The sequence below is a fragment of the Peromyscus californicus genome, unplaced genomic scaffold, assembly GCF_007827085.1.
Source record: "Peromyscus californicus insignis strain IS unplaced genomic scaffold, ASM782708v3 Scaffold_16__1_contigs__length_79575227, whole genome shotgun sequence".
Taxonomy (NCBI): Eukaryota; Metazoa; Chordata; class Mammalia; order Rodentia; family Cricetidae; genus Peromyscus; species Peromyscus californicus.
In genome coordinates this window covers 39,030,655-39,058,168 of record NW_026294458.1, presented here as the reverse complement: position 1 = coordinate 39,058,168, position 27,514 = coordinate 39,030,655, and the positions used below count along the sequence as shown (strand labels likewise).

At 43.7% G+C, this 27,514-nt stretch overlaps 2 protein-coding genes, 1 non-coding gene and 1 pseudogene across 6 annotated transcripts in view; 3 read left to right on the top strand and 1 right to left on the bottom strand.

Moving 5' to 3' along the window:
- The window catches only part of Senp7 (SUMO specific peptidase 7), a 130,764-nt gene extending 110,309 nt beyond the window's left edge, over positions 1–20,455 (bottom strand). For 2 of the 4 annotated variants that reach the window (XM_052740887.1, XM_052740888.1), the window contains exon 1: positions 2,609–2,889. In XM_052740887.1, the coding sequence (XP_052596847.1) occupies positions 2,609–2,648 (40 nt within the window). In that variant the 5' untranslated portion in view covers positions 2,649–2,889. Of the gene's footprint in view, positions 1–2,608; positions 2,890–19,989 lie in introns of those variants that run through there. The other 2 variants (XM_052740886.1, XM_052740889.1) reach the window with 2 other exon arrangements.
- On the top strand, positions 7,436–11,914 carry LOC128112107 (ATP synthase subunit g, mitochondrial-like; annotated as a pseudogene).
- Positions 20,456–21,058: 603 nt separating the features above from the next.
- Trmt10c (tRNA methyltransferase 10C, mitochondrial RNase P subunit) lies at positions 21,059–25,422 on the top strand. Its single transcript, XM_052740890.1, has 2 exons — positions 21,059–21,318; positions 23,927–25,422. The coding sequence occupies exon 2, from the start codon at positions 23,949–23,951 to the stop codon at positions 25,188–25,190; it is 1,242 nt and encodes a 413-aa protein (XP_052596850.1). The 5' UTR covers positions 21,059–21,318; positions 23,927–23,948; the 3' UTR covers positions 25,191–25,422.
- Positions 23,292–23,426, top strand: LOC128112345 (small nucleolar RNA SNORA70). Its single transcript, XR_008218963.1, has one exon. It is a non-coding gene; the product is annotated as a small nucleolar RNA SNORA70 (small nucleolar RNA).
- Positions 25,423–27,514: the final 2,092 nt, after the last annotated feature.

Below are 27,514 nucleotides of genomic sequence, written 5' to 3'. Positions count from 1 at the left end.
GGTGGTTCACAACCATCTATAATGGTATCTGATGCCTTCTTCTGGCATACAGGCCTACATGCAGATAGAGCACTCATACACAAAATAAATAAATAGACATAAATCAAAACAAAAATATTTTAAGACTGAGAATGGTGGCATGTCTTTAATCCAAGTACTCAGGAGGCAGAGGCAGGCAGATCTCTAAATTTGAGGGCAGCCTGCTCTACACAGCAAGTTCCAGGACAGCATATTTCTGTTAATATACATGTGAAAAATCAAAAATCTTATTAAGCAACATTTTTTAATGTTCACATTATATAACTAGAGGCATACTGGGAAAACAAAGGCTAGAAAACATTAAATCTCTGAATTGGTCTGATTACACACTACTCTACAGAATGAACATTTCCAAAGGGAAGTCATGAGAAAAAATTCTCCAGTGACATAAATAGCAACGTCTTTTATGAATCTGAGGTCTTAATCCCAAAATTCACTCAAAAAGAGCTTTTTCGGAAGTATAGCTAACATAAATACCAGCGCATTTTCCGATTAGCAACTTTGTACCCTCAAAATTCTCTTTCCAAAAGCATATACATCAAATAAACTATAAAATAAATCAATATAACCAGGTGAAGGGGGTAGATTTTGCCAATGGAAAAAAGGGGGCTAATAACTCGCTATAACACACTAACACATGCAAATGTAATAAGCCAACATGAAACGTATTTATTGAGAAGAAAGTGCATTGAACTGAGATTATGATTATGACTAAAGTTCTGCATTAAAAAAAAAACTCCCAAATGATACTAGGCATTGCATTTTTTATTTTTCTTTCGTTTTTGTTTTTGAAGCAGGGTTTCTCTGTATAGTCTTGGCTGGCATGGAAATCTCTCTGTAGACCAGGCTGGCCTCGAGCTCAGAGACCCGCCTGCCTCTCCCCTCAGTGCTGGGATTAAAGGCCAGCGGCACCACTGACCAAATGATACTAGACACTGCATTTTTCTAGGATGTCAATTTTACTTGAACACAGGGATCAGGAATCTTAAAAACTGATTCGTGGAGACATGCATACAAAAACACCTTTTATGTCTTGCATAATTATACTTTCAAAGGCAAAGAACAGCTAGTATCTTTAAAATACACAGAGAAAAAGCTAAGCATAGTGGCAGACACCTACAATCCAAGCCCTGGGAAAGACTGAGACAGGAGACTGGGCTCCAAAGCTGCATGGTGACAACCACTCCTCCAAAACATAAGACAAAAATACTGATAAGATCGATTGCATATGAAGAGATCTCTCGATTTCCATTCTGTTAAGCCAAGTTCTCAGAGATCTGTGCTCACCTCCTTCCATTCTCCAGTAAAAGTTTTACACACACATTGCCACTAGGCATACATAAATAGATTTGGAACTGTTAACACTAGCTCTACAAAAATGAACAATAAAATAATAAATTTTTAAATGGGCTGGGCTGAGCCAGCCAGTGGTGGCTCATGCCTTTAATCCTAGCACTCTGGGAGGCATAGGCAGGCAGATCTCTGGGAATCCTAGGCCAGCCTCCTCTACAGAGCAAGTTCCAGGACAGCCAGAGCTACACAGAGAGACACTGTCACGAAAACTAAAGAAAAAAAAAAAATGGGGGCTTCTGAGCTGGCCTGTAACCCCAGCATTCGGGGGTGAGGAGTGGGTGGGGGATTGAGAATTTGATGCCATCCTGAGTTACACAGGGAGACCCTTTCTCAACAAAAAAGGAGGAAAAAAAAAATCAACGAATCCATCGATGTTATTTTATGTACTAGACTGAATTTCTATGCACACGGGACTTGACTCAAGGACTTAAGAGGTGCACTTAACAGATGACGTGCATAACAATAACTTGACTGGGCGGAGCTCTACATCAGTTTTATACAAAACTTAAGAGGATCTTGAGTTTCAAGCTTTGAAATAATTACCAAAAAAAAAAGAAATGTGCTGAGAGTAAAAACAACAAAAGCCCGGCTTCGAATCCTTTGACTTTCGAATCACTTTTGGAAGATGCAGGAGGCTGGAAAACAAAAATGCTATTAAACGAGCCTGTTCGGACGAAAAGGGGACACCAGGCACATTTACTTGAGGACCCGCAGGGCGATCGGCAAGCCCCGCCTTCCTTCCGTGCAGCCTCTCCTACCTGCCAGGGGAAGGGGGGGGGGGGGGGGAGTAGTGGAGGGGGGGGCAGCCAGCCAGGCAAGAATTCAAAGGCACGGAGCAAAGTGAGATCGAGTGCGGAGTAGGTGGAAGCGAAAGTGAACGCGGGTGGAATTACGAGGAAGGCGTGGCAGGTCCGCGGCTAGCCAACGGGGAAGATCCGTGCGCCGGAGACAATCCAGGAGAGTGTCCCGGGAGGAGGGAGCACACCACGGGGGTGCAGAAGGGGCAGGCTGCGGCAGAGGCTCCTCCGACGGCTGCGGTCGCGCCCGCGCGGCCCCGGAGCTCTCCATTACGCGCGCCCCCGCCGCTCCCTCCCTCCCTCCTTCTCTCCCTCCCTCCTTCCCTCCCTCGCTCGCTCGCTCCCCACCGCGCCTCGGGGCCGCCGCCAAGCCGCGCAGGTAGCACGGGCCGCTGGGCCCTCGCGCAAGCCCTCCTCACCGGCCGAAGATCGCCGACGCCCAGGCCTGGCCCTGTCCATCTCCTCCTCCTCCGGCTCCTCCCGTCGCACTTCCAGGCGCTGTCACCTCAGGACCCCTCGGGCTGGGGAAGGGAGGGGGAGGGGAGAGAGAAAGCCAGAAGTGAGATTCGCGCGTGCGCACGAGCAGTCGCCTCCCTCCGACCGGAAGTCCCTTGCCCCGCCCACCTCTGCCCGAGGTAGCACTTCCCGGGCCTTGTTTTCCCGGAGGGCTGCCACCCCTAGGAGCGCCTTCGCCTTCGCAGTGGGGGATTGTCACCGACAGTGTCGCTAAGGGAAGGCGAGGCTTGGTGTACGTTTTTTTTTTTTTTTTTTTTTTTTTGGTTTCTCGAGACAGGGTTTCTCTGTGTAGCTTTGGAACCTGTAGCCCAGGCTAGCCTCGAACTCACAGAGATCCTCCCGGCTCTGCCTCCCGAGTGCTGGGATTAAAGGCGTGCGCCACCATCGTGCGGCTTGGTGTACGATTGTTAACCTGTTGACCTTAAAGCTGAGGTCGGCAGAAATGAAATATGCTGAGTTCCTCCAGTTACCTACCGCCTTTCACGAAGTGGCCCCAGAAGTAGAGAAGTCAGTCTGTGGTTATTTCCAGCTCTTTGTCCTCCAGAAGCCTACTCACACTTAGAACAGGAACAGCAAAATATAGTTGTTCTTATTATTTTTTGATGTAAGAGATAATCAGATAGGAGTCTTTTCTATCAAAAGCTGTAAAACTTGTGTTTAGGACTGTTAGGCCTCAGGAAGTCCGCATATATCTAGAAATAACAGTGTTGGCCCAGCAGTTAGATTGATTGCTGGCAGTTAGATAAAAGCCAGCATTCCTCCGAGTCATTTCCCTTGCCTGGCAGATGGGGCTTACAGCTCTCCATTGATACAGATGTGTGTGTGTGTGTGTGTGTGTGTGTGTCTGTGGTTGAACATCAAGTCCATGCTAGCCTATAGCACAGTCCCTATTCAGCAGTATGCTAGGCCCCCAGGCTGTCCCCGATCCCCACTCTATAACACCAAAGTCTCCCCCCTCTGCCTGTTATCTGTTGCTATCTCACTGTCTCCACTCTTCTCTCCACTGTTCTCTCATTTCTCACAGATAGCCCTGGCCATGTCCAGACCGCTTCTATTTTTCTCAGCTCTGGACTCCTCCAGATGCTTCTGGATATTTCCTCCCTTCTCCACAATTAAAAAAAAAAAATTATCGTGAAGCAGCCATGTCAGTTACTATGCCCTATACGAGGGCAAGGAATTTAAATCCTTTTTTTTTTCTTTCCCACCTCGTAAGACTTTTAGACAAATGCTTTAATCTTCCCGCCCATTTGAAGTCAGAAATTGTATGTATTTCAGGAGTCTGATGGCAGGAGGCTGTGGCTCCCCTCCCCCCTCTTCCTTCATTTCCTGTGCGCCAATTCTTTTCAGAATAGCCACTAGAGTTAAGACTGTGAGGTCAGCCCCCAACCAATGGGAAGACACAGGTGACTACCTGGGTTAGAATAGAGATCAAACCCACTTTCTGTCTCAACAGGTTTGCTCTTGATGAAGACTCAAGTTTGCCCAGTCACTTCAGTTAGAATGGTGGCCTCTTTCTTTGCCACCCTGAACCTGTTTCTAGCATTTGAGACCGGTCTCAGTGTGCAGCCATGGGTGGCCTGGAACTGACGGAAATACTCCTGCCTCTGGAGAGCTGGGATTAAAGATGCGCGGCACCTGGCCTGGCCAGAAATTTTAAAACAAAAATCACCCAATAATGAGTATTTGTATTTGTGCATTAAGTATTTGTGATGGATAGTTTTATGTCAACTTGACTAGAGTTGTCTGAAAGGAGGGAACCTCCACTGAGAAATTGCCTCCAATAAGATCAGGCTGTATGCCTGGCGGTGGTGGTGCATACCTTTAATCCCAGCACTTGGGAGGCAGGGGCAGGTGGATCTCTGTGAGTTCGAGGCCAGACTGGTCTACAGAGTGAGTTCCAGGACAGGCTCCAAAGCTACAGAGAAACCCTGTCTGGAGAAAAAAAAAAAGATACAGCAGTAAGCAGCAGCCCTCCACCGCCTCTGCATCAGCTCCTGCCTCCAGGTTCCTGCCCTGTTCTGACTTCCTGTATGCTGATCAATGATAAGGAAGTGTAAGCCAAATAAACCCTTTCTTCCCCAAATTGCTTTGGTCATGGTGTTCACAACAATAGAAACCCTAAAACAGCGGGGGGGGGGGGGGGGGGGGGGGGGGTGGGCAGCACCTTTAATCCCAGCACTCTGGAGGCAGAGCCAGGCGGACCTCAGGACAGGACAGGCACCAAACCTACACAGAGAAACCCTGTCTCAAAAGAACAAAAAACAAAAAAAAACAACAAAAAGTCTCTAGATAGATAATTCTTGATTCATTAACATGTCTAGATTCAGAGATATCAAGAGTCCAAAGTAAAGGAGATAGTTGAAGAATAAAGACAGATGCCAGGCTCTCTTCCTGGTTTTTTTAGTTACCTTCTGGGCCCAATTAAGAAGTTAATGTTTTCTAGCAGTTTTGAAGTGCCTGCTACAGTCTAAGCCAACTTGTAGTCTACTTTCTATCTTAATAAATGTGTCAGCTCTAGAGCCAAGTCCTTTTTGACTAGCTTATATCATCTGACATAATGTTATCAAGGTCCATTCATATCATATTATATATTAGAAGATTATTTTTGTGATTGGAAAATACTAGAGCTCCAACTCTGAACTCTTTACAGATTATTTAGGTTGTGTAGGACTCATTCAGTACTATAAGAATTTGAGTTTGGCTTTGTTAAAGTAGCTAGAACACATTAGTATGTTTGGAGGCCATTGATGAAGGACCCTAATAGGTTTTCTGTAGCTCGAAAAATAGGTTTCTCCACCAATGCAGTAAGCCAGATCAAGCCAAATTGAAAAAAAAAAAATATATAACAACAGGTTTATTTGAGCAAAGCACCTCCCGGGTAGGTGTGAAGATCTAGACACCTCCAAGCTTCAGCTGCTGACTGCACTGCTCCAGACAACTAAGAGCTCCGGACTTGCTAAAAGCTGACGTGGACCAGCCCGGCCAATGTGATTGTTCCCTGTCTCTACAGGGTCAGAGAGACACATGCTTCTGACAGATGCCCCATTGCCCAGCCTTTCAGCCTTTTGGGGCCCTGACAACAGCACCCCAATGCCAGCTCAAAGCAGTTCCAGAAGAGAATACATCATCCCATGTTCCCTGTTCAGAAAAGGCCGAAATGCTGGGTCAAAAGGAAACTCCCTGGCATAGAGGCAAGATGGCCATCTATAATGCTCATTGACATACTAGGAAAATAGGTGCAGAGTTGTCAGTTGATAAGTTTATTAACTGAAATGGTTCTGCAATAAGATAAGACCTTCTCTATGCAGAACCAAAGAGGTACTGGTTGTACTCAAAGATCAAAACTAAAGGGCTTTAAGAATGGCAACAGAGGGCTGGAGAGATGGCTCAGTGGTTAAGAGCACTGTCTGCTCTTCCAGAGGTCCTGAGTTCAGTTCCCAGCAACCATATGGTGGCTCACAACCATCCATAATTCGATCTGGTGCCCTCTTCTGGCCTGTAAGCATACATGCAGACAGAATACTGCATACATAATAAATAAATAAATAAATAAATAAATAAATAAATAAATAAATAAATTTTTTTTTAAAAAAAGAATGGCAATAGATACAGATGTTACTGACCCTCCCCCTGCCAAAAAAAAAATCTGTTAATGGCTCTTAGGTCCCAATACCCTTGAACCTCTGGACAGGTAGGACTCATTATTGAGTCCTGTCATTGGTACTTGTAAAGGGGGGAATGTGAAGGCCTAGAATTGACTCTACAGGCTCCATTTTAGGGAAAGAGCCACCATCTCAGACCACCTGCTGTACTCAGTTCCAGGAAAGACCTCAGGAATGTGCCATGACAACTCGAACAGATACAGAGTAGTATCTTCCTGCAGACATCCTATCTACAGTTTATGGTACTTGAAGATATCTAGATAATCCTGCTGAACAGTCCAGATAATCCTGTTCAGCAGGTTGTGGTTCCCTGTCAAAAGTCTAACCCAATAATTTCAAATGTGGTTTCATGCCCAAAGTCTAGACCAATAGTTTCAAAAAGTCACCTTGCCCCATATCCCTTCTACCCAGTCCCAAGTTGCCAATTTCCAGCTTGTGGTTTTTCCCTATAAAAACCCTCTACACCTGGGCTCGTGTCCACCACCACATTTCCTTCCATCTGCCATGCAGTGGCCCAGGTTGAACCTGAATAAAAGGACCCTTATGTGCTTGCACCAGAAACCAGCTCCTTGGTGGTCTCTGGGGGTTTCAAGAAATGGGTACAACATGAGTTCTTGAGTCCCAGAGATTGAGGCTGGAGAAGGCACATGCCTTAACTAAAGCAGGGAGCTTATATAGGTTGTAGGTAAGGGGGTGATAATGTGTCCTTCTTTTTGGTGCCTTCTCTTTGTTGGAGAATCTCTGAGAGGGCACAGTTTGGAGGGAGAGAGACAAGAATGAGGCCTCCTGGATCAAGCAGGAGTGAGCTGGAGGTTTCAACCTAACAGACCCATTCATCATAATTCACTTTGGACTCTACCTTCTATTTATCTGGTAATACTAGAAAGCAAAGCATCACAATTGTTCCTCTGTGAGAGTCAAAGTAACGTTTTAAGTTTTAATTACTATACCTTAGAGATCCATAAAACAAAAATTCCTCTGATCTGCAAGCCCCTTGCCCAAGGACAGATAGTTCCTGAAATGTTGGAGACTATTTTTTTTTTGTTTTGTTTTTTGTTTTTTGGTTTTTCGAGACAGGGTTTCTCTGTGTAGCTTTGCGCCTTTCCTGGAACTCGCTTTGGAGACCAGGCTGGCCTCGAACTCACAGAGATCCACCTGGCTCTGCCTCCCGAGTGCTGGGATTAAAGGCGTGCGCCACCACCGCCCGGCTGGAGACTATTTTTTATGGGACATAACAAGCCACGTGTTTTCACTCCCCTAAACAAGTTTGTTTGACTCATCTGTACCGGATGTGCTTGATCACATGTGGGCGTGAGATTCACAGGCAGGAAATACATCAGGATGTATGCTTGTCCCTGATTGGACTTGATGGAAAATACTTAAGCTGCTGTAAACCATGACTCAGGACCATTTCCCAGGAACCTGGGTATGGACCTGGCCAGACCCCATTCTCTGGCCAGTATTTAATTAAAGCTTGCTTCAAGTTTGGCTTTAAATTGTGGAGGTGATCTTATTCTCAACTGGTGGGATTAACACCTCCTCAAGATTTGAATGTCATATGAAAAAGTAAAGGAACCATGGCTTTATTGAAGCCTCCTGCTCAAAAGAGTGGATTTTGACTTCTACCTCTGTAGCCCTGGGAAGATATGTGTTATTCTTTTTTTAAAAAAAAAAAAAAAATCCATTTATTTATTTGGGGTGTTCATTGAAGTGAGGTGATGGAGCCATCCTGTCCTAATGTTACTCTGACTCCATTTTGTGTCTGCTCAGGCATGCTTTCAGCCTCAGCCCCCAGCCCCCAATCACTGCATCCACACTGGCAGGGCATTGGAGGTTTCCTTTATCCCTGCCATGGCCCAGATGTGTAACCAAGATAGCTGCTGAATGTATAACCAAAATAACTGCCATGTCCTGACAAAAACATCTTACAAGATTCCCCTGACGTATACCTTACAGGATGCCATTGTGGGTTTTGTGGTTTAGGCCTTTATGAACCACTGCACCTCGGCTGCTTTGGTGCCAGGAGTTCTTTGTGGCAAGAGCCTGCTCTCGGCCAGTGGCTTAAATAAAGGACTCTTATTTGGCATTATATGACTGCTGCTCTGTAACCTTTTCGACTGAACTATAGCAACCTGTGTATTATTATGTGTGTGCGTATAAACTGTCCAGTGGTCATTTATCTTATTCTGATATGTATGTGTTGGGATTTAAGCTTGAGCCACCAGGTTTGGTAATTAGTGCCTTGACATTTAGCCACTGGCTGGCCCAAGACATGACATTCTAATCTGCCCTAAAGTGTATTAATTGCTATTACAGCAGTTCTCAACCTGTGGGTTGTGACCCCTTTGTAGGCGTTGAACTACCCTTTCATAGAGATCACCTAAGACCATCTGCATGTCAGATATTTACATTATGATTCATAGCAGTAGTAAAATTATAGTTATGAAGTAGCAACAAAAATAATTTTATGGTTGGGGTCACCACAACATGAGGAACTGTATTAAAGGGTCAGAGGATTAGGAAGGGTGAGAACCACTGTGTTATTGTCTCCTCCCTTAAGAGTTAATCCAATTTCCTAAATTTAGGAATAAAACTAACAAAAGAAGTAGGCGAGGTGCCCTTAGAACACTGAAAGACTCGGCAAGAGGGCCATATGTTCAAGGTTAGCCTCAAAACAAGAGGGAGGGAGGGAGAAGGGAGGGAAGGAAGAGGGGAAGAGGCAGAGAACACAAGAACTACAAAACATCATAGAAAGGTGAGTAACCTGGGCTGGCAAGATGGCTCAGTGAGTGAAGGTACCTGCTGCCAAGTCTGGTGACCAGAGTTCTATCCCAGGAACCACATGGTAAGGGAGAACTTACTTGTGAAAGCTGCCCTCTGACCTACACACACACACACACACACACACACACACACCATGTCACACTTTGATCACACACATACATACACATGCACAATAATTGGATAAAGAAATAAAATGAATAAATAAATGTGATTTTTAAAACAAAAAACAAACAAACAAAAAAGAGAGTTAATCCAACTTCCACCCTAGATCATGGCCCAGTTAATCCATAACCTTGAGGAGAAGGCCCTGGTGCTGGTGAATGTTGCTGTGATTTAACTGAAACCTCAGTTGGCTACATTTTGACACTGTGTAGAGGTTGAGCTGGTTGCCCGGACCTCTACTGAGCTCCTTATGGCTGGCTCTTCAGAGCATGAAAAAAAAAAATAATCCAAAATGCTAAAACAGATAGCTTCAAACATCTTGCAGTTAAGGAAGCTGTGCTGAGTGGTTGGTTGGCCACTGAGGTGTGGATGTGGTTTTATATCAGAAAGGTCATAGGCAAACGTGGCATCGTTGGCTACAATGTTTGAAAAACAATCGTTCACATCTGATTTCATTTGACTTCCTATTTGAATTTCTTGGACCACGTGAATTGAGACTGGTATCGGAATAAAAGAAGAGCTAATTAATAAGAATAACATTGACACAGGAGCTGAAGAGATAGCTCTGTGGTTAAAAGCATCCCTTGCCCTGGCAGAAGATCTCGGTTTGGTTCCTAATGCCCAAATGACAGCTCATAAATGGTTAACTCCACTGCCAGGAGATCTGACCTCCTTGACCTCCTGCGTTCATGTAGTGGACATAAAACTCACATAGGCTAACACACATCCACGTAAATAAGATAAATAAATCCATCAAAAAGGGAGTTAAAACAACAGGGTCTGTCAATCATCTGGATGGGAGACCACCCCCTCGGAAGAGCTGACTCAACTGAAGACATGCTAAGGATGAGAGAGGAATAATTATTCCCTTAATGAGATGATGTACTCACACTCCAGGGACTCCTCCTTCAGTGAGGTTGTTTGCAGATCTTCACAGCTAAACCTGGCCGTTTTTCTGAGTCCTAATTCATAAAGCATCACTTTTCCTTTTCCTTCTACATCTTTTTCAGATACTATCCAAAAGTCTAAGCATGCTTTCCTCGACAATATGACTTTTCCACTGTTTCTCTGAAGACTTCCCGCTCCCCACTCCTTCCCACCATGCTTGTTATCCTTTATCTCTAAATCCATGAAAGTTGACTTCTGTGTCTTCCCTACGCCTGACAGATGCTGGGATTCTCAGCTTACCTGCCCTGTTCTTTTTCCCTCAAACTCTAATTAAATGGTCCTTAAACTTCCTTCTGGGGTCCTTTTAGACTTTTAAAATAAATTTTAAATAAATTACGGGGCTGGAGAGATGGCTCAGCGGTTAAGAGCACTGGCTGCTCTTCTAGAGGTCCCGATTTCAATTCCCAGCAACTACATGGTGGCTCACAACCGCCTGTAATGAGATCTGGTGCCCTCTTCTGGCCTGCAGGCAATGCAAGCAGAACACTGTATACTTAATAAATGAAAAAAAAAATATTTTGCATTACATTTGTACGTGCACGCACGCTTGTGTGTGTGTGTGTGTGTGTGTGTGTGTGTGTGTGTGTGTGTGTGTGTGTGTGTGGTAGGTGCATGAGGGCCACAGTGCCAAGTGAAGAACGGAGAGCAACCTTGGGAATCTTGGGAATCAGTACTCTCCCTCCACCATGGGGTCCCTGAGACCAAGCTCAAGCTGTCCAAGCAGCAGCAAGTGCCTTTATGTCTCAGCATTTTGCTAGCCCCCTTTTAAAATTCTTATATGGACGAGACTACACTCAGAAAAGGAAATCCTGATGCCTCTGTAAAAGCCTCTCCATTCCTGTTTAGATAGAATCTTTCTTGAAATGGGGTCTTTGGGTCATGTTGCTGCTGTTTTGGAATCACTGGCTTCAGTTCCTTGGTTTTTCTTCTCAGATTTCAAATTCAAACTTGGTTTCTCTGTGGTATGAGGAACATGCCTGTAATCCCAACACTTGGGAGTTGGAGATCGGAGGACCCAATGTTCAAGGTCATCTTCAGCATTATGCAGAGAACTCACTCACCTAAAGGGGATCTCTGAACAAAAGAATAAGTCAATAAGCATCAAATTTTTATAGCATTCATTCAAATACATTCCAAGGCCTCTAAATACTAGTACAGGATATAGATAGTAGTTTTGGCCTGCATGTATAACAAGGCAAACAAAGCCTTAAAAGTGAAGTCTCAGGAAGAACCCTTCATCTCCTTTAGGGCGGGGTCTCACTATGCATCCTTGGCTAGCCCGGAACACACTATGTAATTGAGTCTGACCTCAAATTCACAGAGATCCACCTGTCTCTGCCTCCCGAGTGCTGTGATTAAAGGCAGAGCCTATTTGCTACCATGCCCAACCTATTTGCTATCTTAAACCTTGTGCATAATTGGTCAGGCATATGATTAAAATCAAATAAATTATGAGAAATGTGCATTAGTGAAATAGTTACACAACTTAATCTGTCAGTCAAAATGGAGAACCAGGGCCATGAAGATGGCTCAATGGACAGTGACTCACTGGACAGCAAAATGGTGCAGTGCTACTCGAATGCCCACACTCGTGCACATACTATATATACAGACAAAATACATAAAATGAAACAAAATAATTAAATAGAGAGCTACCCACACTATGCCCTAATAACCAAACTCCTCCTTCTCTTATATCCCACTGAGAAACACCACCAACCCTAACAGCCTGAGTTCCATCCCCAGAACCCAAACAGTACAAAGGGAGAACTAATTTCTGAAAGCTTTTCTCTGACTTCCACACAAGTGCCGTGGTGTGTGTGTATGTGTGTGTGTGTGTGTGTGTGTGTGTGTGTGTGTGTGTGTGTGTTCCTTACTGCTTATATCTGCTTGAGGACATGCATATGCCCTCCACAATCCATCAACCAACCAACCAATCAATCAATGTAATACACACACACACACACATATATATTTAGGTTTTGTTTGTTTGTTTGTCGAGACAGGGTTTTCCTGTGAAGCCCTGGCTGTCCTGGATCTCACTCTGTAGACCAGGCTGGCCTCAAACTCACAGAGATCCTCCTGCCTCCTGAGTGCTGGGATTAAAGGCATGGGCCACCACCACTGCCTGACTCAAAAGATTCATTTTTTTTAATCCAGACCCTGAGTACCTTCATTCATGTAACCCACTGCTCTCTTGCAGCATATTCTGAACTGTTTCATTTCTTTATTTAAATAGTCTTGCTTTTTGCAAGCTGTCTAAGCCCTATTTCAATCCCGTGAATAAAGGGCCAGGAACCTAGAAACATCAGGTCCAAACCCTGACCAATAATAGTGGCACATGCTAGCCGGGCGGTGGTGGCGCACGCCTTTAATCCCAGCACTCGGGAGGCAGAGCCAGGTGGATCTCTGTGAGTTCGAAGCCAGCCTGGGCTACCAAGTGAGTTCCAGGAAAGGTGCAAAGCTACACAGAGAAACCCTGTCTCGAAAAACCAAAAAAAAAAAAAAAAAAAAAAAAAAAAAAATAGTGGCACATGCCCGTAAGCCCACCACTTGGAAAGTGAGGGCAGGAAGATGAGAAGTTCGGGGTCATCCTCATCTACATAGCATGTTCTCGAGGCCAGATGGGCTACTTGAGACCCTCTGTTAAACAAACACTCCCCCAAAAGAATTCTTTAAGCCTCCCTCCCAAGCAACTATTAAAGCCAGAAGGATCTCAGAGGTTTTTGTGTATGTTACTTACGCTTCCACTAGGTGGTGCAATTAGATACCTTTAATCTACGCTCCTAGTAGTGATCTGTCCCAGTTTTGGTTGGTTGGTCTCTTTTGTTTTAATAATCTTGTGTATGTGTGTGTGAGTGTGTGGTATGTGTGTGTTCGTCAACATATATATAAGCAGTAAGGACCGCTGAGGGACACTCTTTGGCTGCTAAGACCAACTGAACCACCTGGAAAAGACACTCCATCCTGTTGAGCTGCCTGCAGCTTGCAGTGAGCTCTGGGTTTTCAGTTGTCATGAGCTGTCACCCATGCCTGTCTTAAGTTGTGTTTTTTCTGATTAACCTCACAGTCTGTACATTTTCAGGCACTGGGTTGTCTCACTTCTAGTGGGTCTAAGAATTGATTTTAAGTGTATTTGACTGGTGGGTGGGTGGGTTGGTTGGTTTGGGGGAGTCTTACTATGTAGCCTGCTAGAGCCTGGAACTTCTTACGTAGACCAGGCTGGCCTCAAACTTGCAGTAATCCTTTTGCTTCTGTCTCTGAGTGCTGGGGTTATATGCATGCACCACCACACTCAGCTGATTTTCAGTTTCTTCATCATTTTTACTTGTTAGATAAAAACAACCAATTCCAACCATCTTTACATACCATACCAGAAGCTACAAGCCAATAGACATATTGCCACTGAGAATTTTAGTGGGGTTGTGACATTCCAATTTAAAAGTTCTGAAAGAATCATTTTGAAAACAAAGGGGAAGGAGGTGAGAATGTATTCAGAGATGGCAGAGGAGACAATTGTGTAAGTGAAGGTGAGAGGTGATGACTTGGACTAAAGTGACTGGGGGGTAGACAGTGAGATTATAGATGTTTCAAATGATATAATCTACAGACTTCTTAGCTGATACAGTGTCAAAAAGATACTGTACATTTACAGCACACATGAATGAGTGGAGTTGCCACAGGCTATAATAAGGGAAACCTAGAGTAGATTAAAAGAGATATTTTATGTAAGTCTGAAGGGCTGAAATGTAGTAGCCAGATCAAGTAAGCAGTCAGACAAATTGCCAAGTAAACAGAAGACAGTCACAGATTGGAGTATCCTAGCCAAGTGGAATGTACTGTGAGAAAGTCTAAAGGATCGTGAAGCAGCTGGAGAGGTGGCTCAGTGGTTAAGAGTGTTTGCTCTGAAACCGTGAGGACCTGAGTTCGGATCCCAGCACCCACACAGCAGGCTGGGCATGGTGACCTTAGGTCTTTGTGGAAGGGGACTCAGAAACAAGAGGATCATGGGACATTTTTGCTGCCAGCCTAGGTGACAAACATTAGCTCTAGGTTTATGACCTCTAGGTTCAAGGACGGACAGACCCTGCCTCAAAGGAACTGGGGGGGGGGGGGCATGATAAAGGAGGACACCCAACGCTGTCTCCCAGGATCTGTGAGCACTAACACAGGCACCTGCACGGGCACACACACGTGCATACACCCCGTGCACATACACCAACACGCATGTACACACACACTTTTAAAAAAAGAGTTGTCTGAAACCAGGCCTGGCGCTATGGGAGTATAAGCTACCTTGTATGGGAGTGTAGCTACATGGAAGGTCGCGGCAGGGGAGTGGCAAGTTTTAGGCCAGTCTGAACTACATAGACACTGTCTTCTTAAAAAGTCTCCCTTTTTGTTCTACAAGATAATTTCTACCTTGCTCCTCCTACTCAGCCCACCCCCACTCATCTTTTATCTGGGCTACTTTTTTTTTCCAGCCAACCGGCTTCCATTCTTTCCCCTAATAATTGTCTCTTCGCCAACTGGCTATACAAATGCCTTTAAAAAAAAACTGCAAGAGAATACATGGAGACTGTATAGTGTTATGTTACCAGAGAATAGTGATTTTCTTTATGAGTTCTCTGGATAAACAAAAAAATAAACTAATAGTTAACAAGGTCCTTTGTTTTACACACCCTGAATCCTCTTTATTTTTAGCACAGGAAAAGATGTTTTACAGCATAGCCCCTGAACAAACAAGACTTTGAGATCTGAGAAAGTATCACATTTTTGTGCAAACCTGCTGTGATGATTATCTGTCACCTTGAGTGGATTTAGAATCGCCATGGAAGCACACACTTCTGAATGCATCTCTGAAGTGTTTCCAGAAAGGTTTAACTGAAAAGGGACAACCGTACCTGAATGTGAGTACCACCATGTCAAGGCTGGGGCCCAGACTGAATAGAAGGAGAAAATGAACTTAGCGCCAGAACTCATCTCTCTTTGCTTTGTGACTGAGGCAGTGGGATCAGCCAGTTTGTTTTTCTGTCATCCTGCCTTCCCCAACATGATGGATGCTCTGTGCCCTCAAACTAGGGTCCAACACAAACCCTTGTTTTAAAGATTGATTTATTATGTATACAGCATGTATGACTGCAGGCCAGAAGAGGGCACCAGATCTCATTACAGATGGTTGTGAGCCACCCTGTGGTTGCTCGGAATTGAACTCAGGACCTCTGGAAGAGCAGTCAGTGCTCTTAACCTCTGAGCCATCTCTCCAGCTCCACAAATCCTTTCTTAAGTTGTTTTTGTGATCTATGTTGACACGGCCTAACAAGAAAAGTAACTAATACCAAGTATTTTTAACAAGAATGTAAGAGTCTCTGTCATCAATTCATTCAATAAATTAATCATTTAATGGTTGCTATTAGTCTGAATCTGGAATGTCCCCTCAAAGCCCATGCTTTACAATCTTTTCCCTTAACTGGGTACTCTTGGGTGGTGGTAGAAATGCTGAGAAAGGACCTAATGGGTGGTTTTTAGGCCACTGAGATGTGCATTTAAAGAAAACTGGGGCTGAAGTCTCTTTTTTCTCTTTCATTTTCTCATCATGAGCTGAGTTGTTCTGGGGCTGAGGGATGGCTTGGTTGGTAAAGCACTTGCCTCTCAAATGTGAGCGTGTGAGCTTGATCTCCAGCACCCATGTTAGGAAAAAAAAAAAAAAAAAAGTGTGGCAACACACACTTGTGATCCCAGCACTGGGGAGATGGAGACAGGATTCTCGGGGTTAACTGGCCAGCCAGCCTGGTATGGTGAGTTGCAGGCCCAATAAGAGACCTGTCTCAGAAATGAAAAGCAGGCAACATTGCGGAGGAACAGCACCCAAGGTTGTCCTCTTGTCTTCACAGGAACACGCAAACAGATGTGTGCCTACCTGCACACATCCCACACACCCAGAATAAAGTGAATGTGACTGATACATGCACACCAAACAATGAATGGGTTTGTGCACACTGCACTTCCCCCACCATTGTCATTCATATGGCACCCATGTCGGACCTTAAAGCAATAGAGCTGCCTACTCAGGGACCAGACCATCAAAACTGTGAGCCAAAACAAACCTTTATCACAGCACAGCAACTGTCTCTGGTATTTATTATAGGTGTCTTAGCTAGGGATTCTATTGCTATGAAGAGACACCATGAACACAGCGACTCTTAGAAAGGAAAACATTTAATTGGGGTGGGTTACATTTTCAGAGGTTTAGTCCATTATCATCATGGTGGGACATGGTGATATGCAGGCAGACATGATGCTGGTGAGGTAGCTGAGAGCTCTACATCTTATGCAGGCAACAGGAAGTGATCTGAGAGACACTGGCCATAGCTTGAGCATATATGAGACCTCAAAGACCACCCCACAGTGACACACTTCCTCCAACAAGGCCATACCTACTTTAACAAAGCCACACCTCCCAATAGTGTCATTCTCTTTGGGGGCCATTTTCTTTTCTTTTTTTTTTCTTTCTTTCTTTTTCTTTTCTTTTCTTTTTTTGATTTTTCAAGACTGGGTTTCTCTGTGTAGTTCTGGCTGTCCTGGAACTCGCTTTGTAGACCAGGCTGGCCTCAAACTCACAGAGATCCACCTGCCTCTGCCTCCCAAGTGCTGGGATTAAAGGCATGTGCCACCACCACCTGGAGCAAAGGCCATTTTCTTTCAAACCACCACAATAGTAAAAGGTATCTGACATAATAATTTGTTTTGTTCTTGTCTTTGGAGCAACACACTTAGAGCCCCAAAGCCTTATCTTTTCCCTTTAAGTTCTGCCCCTAAGAATCCAGCTGTGGGGCTACAGAGACGGCTCAGTGGTCAAGAGCATTGGCTGTTCTTCCAGAAGACCCAGGATCAAATCTCAGCACTAACATGTCATTTTGGAACTACCTGTAAATCCATTTCCAGTGCATTCATCACCCTCTTCTGGACTTTTGGATATGCAGGCAAAATACCAATATACACATAAAATTAAATTAAATTAAGAGATGAGTCAGCCTACTTTACTTTTCCAGACATCAGAATAACTATTTGCAGTGATGTTAGTTATTGATCATAACTTACACAGCCTGATTCACATTTCATTCCTCTAGGGGTCCCTGAGACGATCACGGTCGGGAAAGTAATGATCCACCTGAGGCAAGGAGGAAGTCCTGTTCAACACGACTCATTAGCCAAAGTTGGTTCATTATAGAGTCTGATACCGGGCCGTTTATTTTAGGCATATTTAAATACAGCTCAATTTGGAAAAAGTTTCCTGTTGTAATGCAATCCTGTGCACAAGGAGGCATAATCACATCATAAATACTCTTCTCAAAGTGCATGTCATTTCTTCCATGAAAATGTGTTCTGGAGATAGGCTACGTGTGTTACCTTAAGGGCCTGGGGAGGAGCTGGTGTGGTCTGTCATACAGATAGTGTAGTTGTCATTTGGGCTATTAGTCACCTCCTGTGCCGCTTCTAGGAGCTTGGTATGGCCTGGCTTTTAATATTCTGATCCCACCCCTTGGGACCACCCTGCGTCCTGACAAGGAAGCCTCTTCTTAAGGAAAAACTTCGCCCCTTCCTCTTCCCTTCTGCTTTTCCTCCCATGAGGTGTGCATCTCTCTCTCTCTCCCTCCCTCTTTCTGTCTCTCTGCCTCTTTATCTCTATTATAATAAATTCTCCACGTAGATGCATCGTCTGGGTTGTGAATTACTGGCCACCTCTGCCATGCCATGCATGATATGCATCTGCCCAACATGTTTCCCTGCAGGATACCCTGGCGGGGAGGGGGTGTAATAAATCATAGCAATGTCTATACAGATAGCACAGATCATCAGGTGGAAAAACAGTTGATGCATCTCCCTTGTTGAAGAGACAATCCTGTTTTGAAGGTTCCTTGTTTCCCTAATGCTTAGCTGTACCAGTAAGGACCTTTGTGCTTCCAACACATTCCCACTACTGCAACCTGCCATTCAGTTAACAGCAAAATGTATTGTGCTGGCTTGTTTTATGTCAACTTGATACAAGCTACAGTCACTGGAGAATAGGGAACCTCAGTTGAGAAGATGCCTCCATAAGATCCAGTTGTAGGGCATTTTCTTAATTAGTGATTGATAGGGGAGTGCCCAGTCTATTGTGGGTGGAGCCATCCCTGGGTTGGCAGTCCTAAGTTTTATAAAAAAGCAGGCTGATCAAGCCACAGGGAACAAGTAAGCAGCACTCCTCCAAGGCCTCTGCATCAGCTCCTGCCTCCAGGTACCAGCCCTGCCTGAGTTCCTATCCTGACCTCCTTCAGTGATAAGACTACAAGTGAAAGTGTAAGCCAAATAAACCCTCTTCCCCAGCTTGCTTTTGCTCATGGTGTTTCATCATAACAATAGTAACCCTAAGACATTTACTAAATGTCTGCTGTGGAAATAAATGAAGAGCAACAACATAAGAAAACCAAACCTCATTTATTCGGAGCTTTCCTTATCAAGGAGTAGGCCATCACCACTGTTTTGGATGAAATTCAAAGGCAGAGGAGCCGAAATGCCTTACAGTGTGGGTAGAGACTTTTGGCATGTCTTCTAGATGAACTTACTAGCAGTGGAGCATCCTAAGGGATTGGGCAGGAGTATATATTTGCCCTTCTTAGATTGAGCTCAGATTATCAACAGGGACAAACATTAGTGAAGCTGGGCTGGTGAGATGGTTCAGTAGATAAGAGTTCGTGAGTGTGCACATCTCTAATCACAACGCTCCTACTGGAAGATGGATGGTATAGACAAGGGAATCTCCAGAGACTCACAGACCATCTAACTTGGTATACTTAGCAGCAAGCAACAAAGAAAGCCAACTCAAACAATCTGGAATATAAGGATCAACACCTGAGGTTGTACTCGGATTTCTACATGTGTGTGACCATACTTATACACTCACATTTATAAACATCACGTATACACAGGGGTGATTTAAAAAAAAAATCAGTAAAGCCATCAGTTATTAATCTGTCCTGGCCATTTGGCACTGGTTACGGCAGAAATTATTAGTTCACTTCCTGGACTGTCACAGGAGATAGAAACATGGCTTACTACATGTCTACCTCATGTCAAGATAATTTTCTGGGCTGTTTATTGTAGGTAAGAGTTTCATCCATATTTATATATGTTTCTTCTTCTCCTCCTCCCATTCCTCCTCTTCCTCCTCCTCCACCTCCTTCTTCTTTGACAGGCTCTCACTATGTAGCCTTGGCTGTCCCGGAACTCACTATGAATACCAGGCTAGCCTCAAACTCACAGAGATCAGCCTGCCTCCACCTCACTGGTTCTCAACCTTCCTCATGCTGTGACCCTTTAATATAGTCCTCATGTTGTGGTAACCCCTCTAACCAAAGAATTATTTTTGTTGCTACTTCATAACTATAATTTTGCTATGGTTATGAATCATAATGTAAATATCAGTGTTTTCCAATGATCTTAGGCAACCCCTGTGAAAGGGTCATTCGACACCCAAAGGGGATTCAACCCACAGGTTGAGAACTGCTGCTTTACCTCCAAAATGCTAGGATTAAAGGCGTATGCCACCATGCCTGGCCTTTTGATTGTCCTTTCAAATATTCAGTCTGTCACTACTGTACCTCATTCACAATTACTTTGAGTTAAAGTCTTTACCTTAGAGCAGAAAGATAATGTCATTCTGAAGCCCTTAATTTAGCATGATTTACCGTATTAAGAAGTGGACAAGCTGAAAATGCTGACTCTCCTCTATCATTGGAGTATTGATTTTTACTTTCAGTGGTTATTGATATTGAAGGGATTCCGGCTGCCTGGAGCATGGTGTCCATGGATGGCTCTGGCAGGCCTTGCCCTTCTTTTCTATTCCTTCTGCCTTGCTAAAACAAAACAAAAACAAACAAACAAACAAAAAACCGTTAGATTACATTCCTAAAGCTAGCCATCCTTATTTGGCCACTTCCTCCTCCTGAGGCTGACTACCAAAGACCAGCTATCAAAGTATTAAAGTCCAGTAATCAAAAGCCCCCTTAATTCACCTAATTAGCATGCCCAATAAAAATATACCACCGCTTCCCCAGCCCATTCTAACACAGACCTCCTCTTTTTCTTTTCTTAAAGATTACACCTGAAAGGAAAGTTGCTGCTGTTTTTCTGCCTGTGTTAGAATGCAGCCACTTTTCTTCCCTGCTTAATAAAGAATCTCTCTGTGAAAACAGGTGTTTGGGTATGGTTTGTGCCCAATCCGGGTGTGGGTGGGAAGCCCCGCTGTTTGGGGGGGGGGGGTCCTCCTTCATATCTCACACGTTATTAAACAATCTTTTTGTTTTGTTTTTTTGGGGGGTGGGGTGGGGGTGGGTTGGTTTATTGAGACAGGGTCTCCCTGTGTAGCCCTGGCTGTCCTGGAACTAGCTCTGTACATCAGGCTGGCTTCAAACTTAGGAGATTCCTGCCTCCCAAGTGCTGAGATTAAAGTCATGCACCACTACGCCTGGCTAGAATGAGATTTTAAAGCAGAACTGTAAGATTTGCGTTCAGGTCGTTTTGTTAGTACATTCCTATAAATACGAGTAACCAAGCTGAGAGCCGGCTAAGAGGTTCCCAGTCCTAACAACAAATCAAAAAACAGGGTGGCGGGGCGCCGGTGACGAGTCCGGGCCTAAGTCATTTTCACAAGCACTCACAGGTAACCAGTCAGGATGACCGCGGACCGACTTTAAACTGGGAAACCGCCGGCAGGGCTAAACGTCAGAGGCAGCGCCGGGGGGAAGAGGCGGGACTTCCGGCGGCGCCGGATTTCCGGCGGCCGCAGCGGGAGCCCCTTGGCTCCTCTCCGCCCTGTGCGGTGCAGCCTGAGGCTTGCACGCGGGTCGCCCAGTTCGCGAGTCCCGGCGATTGGCGCCCGGCCGCGCTCCTGGTACACGCGGGCTTCTCGCCGCCGGTGTTCTGGTGCCGGGTAGACTCGGTGGCTTTCCGGGATGCAGGTTGTGGAGCGTGTGTGCTAAGAGCTACAGTCCAGAGGAAGCTGTGATCTATCAATCGTAAGTAATACACTGCCTGCAAAGTTGTGTTTATCAAAATCATGCCCATCATTTGCTTCAAAATGTAAGTTGTCGGGGCTGCAGAGACGGCTCAGCGATTCAGTCGCTTAGTGTTCTTGCAGAGGACTACAGACAGCTCACAACTGTTGTGTCTGTAACCCTGGCCTGGTGATCGATCTCATGCCTTTGGTCTCCTCGGGCATCCGCACGCCCGCGTACATAATTACCCCTACACACACACACACACACACACACACGCACGCACGCACGCACGCACGCACCTTTAAAATAAAAAAATTTGAATTACATTTTCATAATGAGGCCTGGAGAGGCTATGGCAGATCAGTCTGGAAATTGAGACTAGCCTGTGCTAAAGAGTGGAGAACCTGCAAAATTTTTTAAATTTTTTGATTTCTGTGATATTATAAAATCTCTCTCTACACTACAAAGACAAAATTCAACTATTTGGCTTTATAATTTTTTTTTTGAGGCAGGGTCTCATGGGATTAGAGGCCTACACTACCATAACTGTCACAAGATAATGTTTTTGAAATCGCTTTGTCAAACTCAGGGCCTGAGAATCCTAAACTAAATATTTCTCAATGTCCGATATCCATTTTTGTTTTGTTTTTAAATCTTTAAAGTCTGAATGGCTTTTTTTTTTTTTTTTTTTTTTTTTGAAGGGTCTTCGTGTATCCCTGGCTGGCATGGAACTCAATATGTAGACCAGGCTGGCCACAAACTCAAAGAGATCCATCTGCCTCTGTGTCTCTGGAGTGTTGAGATTAAAGGTGTGTGCAGCCACACCTGGCTCTGAACATTTTTTGAATGTGAGAGTGAATGTTTAACCCAGTCTTGGTCCTAATGGAATATAGTCTTTAGCTTCTAGTGGGGAACCCAGACAATTAGAGTGTTGCAAGTATTATAGGCACAGGGTGCCGTGAAAACTAATAGGACTGATTGATCTAGAGTGTTAAGTGAAAAAGAGATGTGCAGCTGAAAAGGCAGGGGGTGATATTATGAAAACCTCTTCAAGCCATATTAATGAACTTGGATCTAAACAGAGCACAAAATGATAATTATTTTGGGGTGGGAGGAGTGCATCTGGGCATCTGCACAGGCCAGAGAACATCTCGGAGTGTTCAGGATCATTACAGGAAGCCAAAGGTTGGAGTTTTTCCAGGAATTTTCTTTTTCCCTCACATTCTGCATCAGTTAACAAACTTTAATAAGCATCTTCATTATCTTGTGGAACATCCAGTTCTTCAAGATAAAATTATGGAGATAGATATATATACACACACACACACACATACCGTTTGGGACATTTTATTTTATAATATTTGCTCTGTATTTCTGTTTTGGAATCACAAAGGCATCTGTGTGGCAGCTCTTTGGTATCTTTTATTAGGTGGGATTTTATGTAAATTTCCTACCTTTTTTGTCTTCCTTGTTGCTTTCATGAAGGACCTCAAGATTAGATATGTATCTGAAGGAGACTGTAGAATCTGTTCTAAGCTCTGTAATTGGCATATAACCTTCCTATCTAGTTACATCAATCCTCTAGGCCTGTTTCTATAGCAAATCTAAAAAGGATATTTGAGTCAATCTTTTGTTTACAAATATGTTGAAATTAATATATAAAATAAGAACGTGGAGCAGGATGTTGTGGTACATAGCTATAGTGCCAGTTATTTCAGAGTCTGAGGCAGATCACTCAGGTTGATGAGTTTAAAATCAGCCTGGTCCACACAAAAGACCCTTGTCTCACAAAAATTAAAAAAAAATTAAAAACTGACCTGTAAGTGATCATAGGCTTTGGACCAGAGGAGTTAAATTAGTGGGGAGGGATTGGGAGGAGAAGACTGTGGAAACTGCAGTCAGGATGTAATATATGAGGTAGTTAAATTAGTGATGTGTGACATCTAATTTGTTCAAAGGTTTCCCTTTGTGCTTCAGAAATGAATTGCCTTCTGCAGCCAATTAAGCCGACCAGGTTCCTTTCTTCATAGGGGTCTGGTGTGTAATGGTTGCAAACAGCATCCTCCTTGGTAGTGTATGCAGCCTGTTGAATGTGCAGGTTGCCCAAAGGGACCTTGGAGACAGTTTTCAGTTAGGTAATCACATCTCATCTCAATGCTATTTCCAATCTAGGCTCTAGACAAGTATTTGGGGGTTTCTTTGGGAAGCCCCAAGGCACAGTAGCCAGAGTTTACATTGGTCAGGCCATTTTGTCCATTCATACCAAGCTGCAGAATAAGGGATGTGTGAGGCCCTTCGTTGAGCCAATTTCGGGTTTCCTGACAGCCGGAAGATCACATCTTAGAGAAGAAGCGCTTCACCAGGTTTAATGCAGATGAATTTAAAGCTATGGTAGCTGACAAGTGGCTTGTCCCTTATGGCTGTGGGGTCAAAATATCCACAACTGTGGTCCCCTGGAGAAGTGCCAGGCTCAACTTTCCTAAGGCCTTCTACTGTCCTGAGTCCTATACCCCACCAGTCATGCTTACTAATAAATCTCATCTAGTCTGCCTGAGAGAAAAGAAATCAGAATCACAGTTAGGAAGTTTGAAAAAATCTCTAACTTAATTTCATTTTTCTTTTACAGGAGTTCCTTACATTTCTTCAAAATGAATGTTACTGTCCGATTCTTAAGACCTTTTGCCAGGTTAATGGTGCCATTTACCTTTCATAGGAAGAGAAGGAATTTATATTCAACAGTTCTGCAGAGATCGATGTCTTCCAAAGTACCTTCTTTGTCCTGTCATAGTAAGGACAGTCCATCCCCTCCTGAACAGCTAGAATTGGATGGGTGGAAAACTACAATGAAATCTAGCATTCAAGAAGATGGTGTTTCAGTGGTCTCAGACAAAGATCAAGATTCTCTAGCTGCCACCAGAGAATTAATTGAGATGTGGAGATTACTTGGCAAAGAAGTACCAGAACATATCACTGAAGAAGAACTCAAAACCCTTATGGAATGTGCTTCTAAATCAGCCAAAAAAAAATACTTAAGGTTTTTGTATGGTAAGGAAAAAATGAAAAAAGCTAAGCAGAAAAAGAAGGAAATGAAGGCAGAGGCCAGGGAAGAAGCAAAGAAGGCCAGGCTGCTGGAAGCCAGCAAGAGTGAGGCGCAGCAGGACTTTATGTTTCTTCGACTCTGGGACCGCTGTATCAACATCGCACTGGGTTGGAAGGGTGTCCAGGCTATGAAGTTTGGACAGCCTTTGGTTTTTGATATGGGTTATGAAAATTACATGAAATCAAGTGAACTGCAGAATACTGTTTCTCAGCTTTTAGAAAGTGAAGGATGGAACAGAAAAAATGTTGACCCTTTCCACATTTATTTCTGCAATCTTAAACTAGATGGTGCTTATCATCGAGAGTTAGTTAGACGGTACGGTGAAAAATGGGACAAACTGCTCTTGACAGCAACAGAAAAGTCTGCTGTTGATTTATTTCCAAAGGACAGTATTATATATTTAACTGCAGATTCTCCCAATATTATGACTACCTTCAAGCACGATAAAATTTATATAATTGGGTCATTTGTTGATAAAAATACACAGACAGGCACATCCCTCGCCAAGGCAAAACGGCTAAATCTAGCAACAGAGCGCCTTCCACTAGATAAATATTTACAGTGGGAAGTTGGTAACAAAAATCTCACCTTAGATCAAATGATCCGCATTTTGCTCTGCCTGAAAAACACTGGTAGCTGGGAAGAGGCTCTGAAGTTTGTTCCCAGGAGAAAGCATACTGGCTATTTAGAGATCCCTCAGCATTCTCAGGAGGCTTTTAGGAAACAGAAGAAGACAAAGACAAGTTCATTTCTAGAAGGTTCCATAAATGTACGCAGACAGAAAAGGTGACCTAAATGAGAAAATGTAATAGTGTAAGAAGCAAATAGAATGGAAGTACAGATAAAATAATGTTTTTCTTTCTAAATGGAATTGTATCTTAAAAGTAATCTTAACAGACAAACTAGAATTTTGTCTTTTTCTGATTATTTAAGTATCTGGAAAACTTTGAAAGTATGTTTTATTTGTAGAAACAAATTATAGATTAATTTAGAATTGAACATAAAGTTACATCGTTGTTACAGCTTTGTAGTTGTTTTTTACTCTGACTCTTTTGGGGGGCCTGCCACCCAGCTCCCAAATAAATGCATGGGGTCTTTTTTTTTTTTTTTTTTTGGTTTTTCGAGACAGGGTTTCTTTGTGTAGCTTTGTGCCTTTCCTGGAATTCACTTGTTAGCCCAGGCTGGCCTCGAACTCATAGAGATCCGCCTGGCTCTGCCTCCCGAGTGTTGGGATTAACAAGGGGTCTTATTTCTTATGATTGCCCGGCCTTAGCTTAGCTTATTTCCAGCCAGCTTTTCTTAAATAATCTCATCTACCTTTTGCCTCTGGGCTGTTATCTTTGCCCTGTATACCTTTCTTTACTTCTTACTCCCTGGCTTGCTGTGTAGCTGGCCCCTGGAGTCCTCTTCTCACTTCTAGATCTTCTCCCAGATTTCTCCTCGTATTTATTCTGTCTGCCAGCCCTGCCTATCCTCCTGTCTTGCTACTGGCTGTTCATCGCTTTATTAAACCAATCAGGTGTTTTAGACAGGCACAGTAACACAGCTTCACAGAGTTACACAAATGCAACATAAAAGAATGCAACACATCTTTCCATCATTAAATATTCCACAGCATAAACAAATGTAAAACATCTTCAACTAATATTCTACAGCATAGTATTTTTTTAATGGATTCTTTGAGTATCAAACTTTATTGTCCTTTTTAGTTTGGGGTTGGTTTTGTTCTTTTGTGGGTTTTTGTTTGGTGGGGGGTATCTTAAATAGCCCATGCCAGCCTCAAACAATGTGCTGAGAATGATCTTCAAGTCCTGATTTACTGCTTCCATCTCCTATGATGGGATTATAGGCATGCACCATCATGCCTGGCTCTATTACACATTTCTTTATCCGTGTCAGAAACTATTCTTTGATGAGAAACTAGATTAAAGCTTCTAAATTTGAAGTAGCAGTTATGAAATTAAAGCCTTGTATACAATGCTGAGCATATTGCTTAACACAGTCTTGGTTATCCAAAAACTTGTTTTCCCTGGCATGTTAGGTGATTTCCTTAAATTATGAAAATGAGTTTGGAGATAAAGCCAATTTCTTGTCTTAGGAAATAAATGCATCTGGATTGAGAGATGGCTCAGAGGGCCCTTCAGAGAATTTGAGTTCAGTTCCTAGCACCACATTAGGTGGCTTACAGTCAACCACCTGCAACTCCAGTTCCAGTAGATATGACACCCTCTAGCCTCTTAAAGGCACCTGTTCCAAATGTGGTACACATAAATATACCTACATGTGAATACAAAAGCTGAAAAGTATTTGGTAATGTGTGCATTATTGTGTGGATAGCATTTCTAGCAAATACTGTTTCTCTAGCCACTCACCCCCCACCCCCACCCCACGAGACAGGGTTTCTCTTGTGTAGCTTTGGCCCCTTTCCTCGAACTCTGTAGCCCAGGCTGGCCTCAAACTCACAGAGATCTGCCTGCCTCTGCCTTTTTAGCGCTGGAACTAAAGGTGTGCACCATCACTGCCTGGTGATGCCACATGGTTTTTAACATTTCTTAACTTATACTATTTTACTTAATGTGTATTTGTGTGAATGTATGATGTGTACATATCCATGAGACCAGAAGGAGACAGATCCCTTGCTGAAGTTACAGGTAGTTATGAGATGCCCAACATGGGTGTTGAGAACTGAACCTGGAGTCTGATGGCTGAGCCATGTTTCTGGCCCCAGCCACATGGTTTGGGTTTTTGGGTTTTGCTAGGCATCAAAGCCTCAGCTTTACAGCAAATTAGGGGTCAGCCAAAGCAATGCAAGATACTCAAGAAAAGAGCAATCTAGAGGTTTTTGTTTTGTTTTTGAGACAGGGTCTTCCCATGTAGCTCTGTCTGGTCTTGAATTCACTGAAATCCACCTGCCTCTGCATCCCAAGTGCTAGGGTTAATGGCACAAGTACTGTGAGGATCTTAAATAGTATCTTGCAAAGCCATACAGGAGAAATGCTGAAGCAAACAGAAGTTAAATTAAATACTGCTATATTATAGTTTCCTGGTCACTTGCACTTAATTGTACGCTAAATAGTGAAATGAGAACTTCGACTCAGATTACAAAGTCCTCAC